The 5,785-nt window shown below is 40.2% G+C and overlaps 1 protein-coding gene across 2 annotated transcripts in view; it reads left to right on the top strand.

Moving 5' to 3' along the window:
• Positions 1-5,785, top strand: part of kcnab1a (potassium voltage-gated channel subfamily A regulatory beta subunit 1a) — a 16,616-nt gene that overhangs the window by 3,268 nt on the left and 7,563 nt on the right. The window contains exons 2-5 of one of the 2 annotated variants that reach the window (XM_031860625.1): positions 2,330-2,409; positions 3,422-3,466; positions 4,598-4,642; positions 5,720-5,763. In XM_031860625.1, coding sequence (XP_031716485.1) covers positions 2,345-2,409; positions 3,422-3,466; positions 4,598-4,642; positions 5,720-5,763 — 199 coding nt within the window. In that variant the 5' untranslated portion in view covers positions 2,330-2,344. Of the gene's footprint in view, positions 1-6; positions 2,410-3,421; positions 3,467-4,597; positions 4,643-5,719; positions 5,764-5,785 lie in introns of those variants that run through there. The other variant, XM_031860624.1, reaches the window with a different exon arrangement.

The raw sequence follows: 5,785 nt of genomic DNA, 5'->3' as shown, positions 1-5,785 counted from the left end.
AGAGAGAGAGAGAGAGAGAGAGGGGGAGAGAGAGAGAGAGAGAGAGACCAGTTAGAGAAAGAACATGCTGTTCATTTTCTGTCGTCCCTGTATTTTCCCAGTCTTTTTTTCTCCTTAACTGACCTCTTCTGTCTTTGACCTCTCCATTGTCTCGCTCTGTCTGTTCATTCTTCTCAGTCCTTTACTTTCCTGCCTCACTGCCCATTCAACTGTCCCTGAAAGCAGTGGATTTGCATCTGATAATGATGAGATATACTGGAGATAGTACTGGTTATACTCAGAATATTATTAGTTTTCTGTCACAGACCCCACATGGGATCGCAGTATTGTATGTACGATGCAGCTGCACACTCACTTTTTGGTATTTTTATTGACTTGTCATCACTTTGGTATCTTCTTTAATCTTTAATTATGATTTATTGTCTTTATTTTACTTCTTTTATCACATCATTTTTTTTTATTACATCTAAATTCGTTTTGCACAGTTTTATTGTCTTGCTATATTACAGTACTTTGGTTGTTCCTTCAAAGTCTTCAAAGACACTAATTAAATAAATTGTATTATTAGTTTATCATCATCACACATAGGCTTGGACTGCTGCCCAGTCTGCACTGGTTGCAGATAGAAGGCCGAGACAGATTCTCAGAAGAAAGATTATCTAGTCCTTCTAGAAACAACACCTCCGCTGTCTGCCACCATTGAAACAGCAACACACACACACACACACACACGCATCTTCTTACTTGGAGGCACATACACAACGGCAGATAGACAGATTCCACGCACACATGTAAACACAAACACACAAGCGCCACGTGTGAAAACACAACCTTCTGTCAGCACACGTTTAGGAACTCAACTCATGCACACACACACACACACACAACTCCACAGGGAGATGATGGAAAGTTCCCTTAAAGTCCCCATGTTATAAAACTCACCACAGGGAAATTGGATTTCTGTCTGAGGATTTATGGTCACCATGTCTGCAAAAATATGCACATATGCCACAAACACACTTATGTAAAGCACAAGCACTTATTAACTAAAGAGGAATGAGTTGACACCACCGTACATCATTTTTTAAACAGATCCCACTTGCTCAATTAAGTCTGTACTTAACAGACTACAAGCCATGTTTGAGTATGTGCGTTCAAGCAGGCTACTGGAGTGTGCAGCTGCATCGTACATACAGTACTGCGCTCCCTGCAGCATTTACTGTCTAACGCATCCTTTGCAATATAGGGCACTCCTGTTAAACCTTTGTGCACAACTCGCTCTTTGGCTCTGCCATGCCTGCTGCACTGCGGTTCATAGGCATTTCATAAGCCAGCCCAGCCTCCAACTGAGGGATCCAGGGAGGGTTGTGCTCCAACAGAAGGAGTACTACAATTTGCTATAGTTTTAAGTGTCATAGCTTTTCTGAGCGTCTGCGCTCAAAGTCTGCCATCATAGAGAGAGGGGAGGTGTGAAATCGTTTAAATGCACTCAGTTGTTCACATGAAAAGTGACAGAAATAGTGCAAAATGAGAGCTAGAAATCAAAGTTCAAACGTTGGATTGATTTCTAACATCAATAGACATTGTAAAGGGAGATTCCGAAGCCATTTGAACACTCGGCAGGCAGTTCTGATTCAATATAAAACTCTGCACATATCCTACAATCACATAATAATCTATTTCTCGTGAGCTGGCTTGACTAAAAAAGGGCTATATAATGAAAAGTACAATGTATTGTATTAGTTAGTAAATTATTTGTGTTCGGCAGAAGATTTTGGTAAAACCCCAGAAGACGTGTTTGCTTTAAAGAGACAGAATCTAACTGGGCGCTCGCTCAACCTCACAAATATAGCAGCTCTTTATCCCAGCATTTAAAACATTCTAACAATTAAGTGTGATGGTTGTAGTCCTTGAATTATTAGTGTTGTTTAGCCTGCGTCTCTGCCTTTTGTCCCTTTATTCACCCCTTGTAGCTTAGAGAGTTTGCAACCCTACTGTAAGTTGCTGTGGAGTTTTGTGTCTGTTCTATTGACTAAACAATACTCATTCTCTCAGGAAGGCCTCAGGCTGAAATGTGCCCACAATGATATTAAACAAAATGATGAAGCTTTGATGGTGTGCCATGTTTTACTTCTTAGATAACGTTTTTGGTAAACCTGGAACACTATAGCTGTGGAAACACAAATGTTTGTATTTAAGATATTGATAAGCTAAATGCTACAGCTCTTCCATGGATTTGTGTTTCGAAGGGTGTCTTAAAAAATGTTTCAGCACACTGACATTGCTGTGTCCTCTCTTCATGTGTGTGTGTGTCCTGACCTCTTGCCAGGTTGCAGAGCAGCTAATGACTATTGCCTATGAGAGTGGAGTCAACCTGTTTGACACAGCTGAGGTCTACGCAGGCGGCAGGTAGGTGTCGAACCAAACCAACCTCTCACCTGTTTTTTAGTTCAGGGGCCGACGTGTGTCTCCACGATGTTATTTTTAAAATGTTTCATACATGCGGAGTCTAATTTGTTTCACTCATTTAGTGAACCGATGAACAACCAGTTGGTCTGGAGTGTCGTGCAATTTCAGAAAAAGTTTCCACACTAGACATGCCCTATATTTGAGACCGGGTAAATGCACTTGGACCAACTGCTGTTAATGTGAGGTTGGATTCATTGTTTTTAATGATTAATTATGTTTTTCTGGCTCCTTGAAGTAACCTGACCCTGTGCCTTTGGATATTCTTTGAATATGAAGAAAAAAGTATTACATTATTATTCATGCAGAACCTTAGGTTGATCTTTAGGATTAAAGGAATGCTTTGCAGCTCCGAAAGGCTTACGCTGTGAACTAATTAGCAGAATCTGATATTCATTATTTATTATTTATTTAAAGCATCCGATGTCTGAGTCTGATGCAAATATGAGGGAAATCCTGCAAAACACCTTTCCAGCCTGTCCTAGCTTTATCAGGGCAAGTGAGAAGATTTTCATTTTTGGCTCAGCATTCAACAAATTTAAATTTGGGAAAATCACCTTGACCATACATATTAGAATTGGAGAAATGAAATTCATGTGTCAGTGGGGTTTGATTTTTAAAACATCCACCAATAAGGAGTGATTTCCTTTTAGCTGTATCGTAACTTACCCGAATACATAAACAACAAAACAACAATACAACTCAAATTCTGTCAAACATAGCCTCTGTCACTATAAGATAGCACTTGTGATGTAAAATGTTTAAAAAATGTTTTTTTTAATGCACCATCTTACTTATTTATGGACACAGTGGTTTGCCATCTTTTCAACGCACGGGGGGGGGGGGGGGTGTTTAGTTTGTTAACAATAAATTGCAGAGTTGATATTAGTGGAGCGAATGTTTATGAATTCAAACTGCAATTTAATAACACCACCTCATTTATATTTCCTTGCAGGGCCGAAGTCATTCTAGGAAACATTATCAAGAAGAAATGCTGGAGGTAATGGTGACGTAGATGTGTGCGGTGGCTTCATCCCTTTTGTTGTGAGAGAGAAATGAAATGTGTGTGCATGTTGCAAGAGGCAGCAAGAGAAGTGTGTGCGGGGCGTGTATGAAACAAAGACAAAGGGGATGGGAGCGAGAGATGTTTTTTTTTCATTTGGTGTGTTCAAATGCACGTGTTAGTGTTGTAAGTGTGTGTGAGAGACCGATATGTTTGATGTCAAAGTGATGCTGAGATCTGGACTACTATCTCTGCCAAGTCAGTTTTTTTTCTTTTTCTTCAAATCTGACTACATTCCTTATTGGCAGTAATTTGTGTATTTCTACACACACACACACACACACACACACACACGCACACACACATTCCATCACAGTACAGCAGCATGAAACTGTATAAGAGTCTGCCTGCAGGTATTTTTAGTTTCCTCTAATCTCAAATATTCCCTTTACGGAGTTTTTCAAACATGCTCAGTCTTCAGCTCAGTCTATTATTGATCGACAGCGTAGGAAACAGAAAAGACAGACTTACAGTATCAACGGAAGTAACTGATAGTACTAGGAAGTACCTGATGGGTCTTTATGTTGTCACTCATCATTGTGCAGCTTAAACTTGTAACAGACCTGACACCTAGCTGCAATCTATTATGACTGGACAAAGCACACACAAAGATTGTTTCCACAAACTTTTAGTCTTTGTACATGTTTGTAAGCACAAACATGTTTAATATGCAGTGCAATTTGCACCGTAAAGGCCAAAATCGTCTCAACAGTCATAATGCATGTCCCTGCTCTAAGTGTCATTGTTGACATTTGACGCTGGTGCAGTAAAGACTCGATGGATGTGGCATTTCAGTCTGAGTGTGATGTATACACATGTACACACATCAGTCCAACTTTGTCCCTTTGAGGGAAGGGGGATGCTCGGTCACATTAAACTGCTTCAGACTGGACATGAATGTACCTCAATGAGGACAGATGATTATGGTTTGAACTCAACAGCTAAGCAGAGAGAGCAGGATGAGCACTGTCAGTAATAAACACATCCATGAAGCACAATGCATTATGTATCACTCATTCGGCTGCATGTTTCTTCAGACTTTCTGTATTTTTCTCTGCTCTTTCTCAGGCGATCCAGTATGGTCATTACAACTAAACTCTACTGGGGAGGAAAGTAAGTAAGAAACTCTGATTTCCATGTCTGAAGGCAGATTGTGAGTGGTTGGTTAGGTTTTATTTAGTTAGGAAGTCTCGTAGAGATCAAGGTCTGACCAGAGAATGTCGCATAAGACAATTCAGTCGTACAAAGCAGTCATCACACACAGACACACTAATTTGCACATCCACGAATATTGTTAAGAATATCAGTGAGTAAAACGTCAAAGTCCATTAGAGGAGCTGAGTTTCAGTCACACGAAAAACTTCAACAACAAATCGGTTCTCAAATCTATTGATAATCCGTCATGTATATAGTGATAAATTACGCAAATCCACTGTGCAAAGATAATAGTTCACCCTCTCAACAATGAGGTTTTTCTCTGTAACAACCTGAGCAACGTCCTGCCCCGTGCAGTAACCAGTACAATAACCAATGGAACAACCAAGTCCTCTGCTGAGTCTGGAGAAAGAAATAGAAGGATAAAGAAAAGTTTTATAGCACACACACACACACACACACACACGCTCACACACACACACACACTCACACACTCTTTAGCGGAGACTGTCCAACTGGGTCTGGAGATAAGGTTGAAGTTATTCCTGAGCATTCCTACATGTCTGTGAGGAAGGTTCAGTCCTTCACCTCCCCAGAGTTTGGTTGCATAATGATGCTGAACAGTTGAAAGCTCACTCACCCATTTACATAAAACAGCTCGATGCAAACTTTCTCATGTCATGTCCCCTAGCCGGGGTCAAAAAGTGATTTAAAAAAGCCTTTCACTCTGCTTGGAAAGCTAGACGACTGATATTTAGAAGTTGATTAAGCACCAGGAAGTTCAGATAATATTTGAGTTATTTCTATGCCACAAACATCATCACACATGAATAACATGGTTCATACACCCATTCATGCTGACGTTACACTTCACAAGAAGGTCAGAAGAGCACAGAAATAAGAACTAGCTCTTTTCACAGCCTTGTCTGTGGGTTGAAATGTACTCCGACAACGATGAACCCAATAACCAGAAGATAAGTATTGAATTAATATGTACATTGTAGCTCATTGTTTGCTTTGTGTTTGTCCCATCAGAGCAGAGACGGAAAGAGGACTGTCCAGGAAACACATTATTGAAGGTAAAACATGCAAACACATCCA

Source organism: Anarrhichthys ocellatus, unplaced genomic scaffold (genome assembly GCF_004355925.1).
Source record: "Anarrhichthys ocellatus isolate YVR2014 unplaced genomic scaffold, GSC_Weel_1.0 scaffold24, whole genome shotgun sequence".
NCBI lineage: Eukaryota > Metazoa > Chordata > Actinopteri > Perciformes > Anarhichadidae > Anarrhichthys > Anarrhichthys ocellatus.
This window is presented reverse-complemented; position numbering and strand designations above follow the sequence as displayed.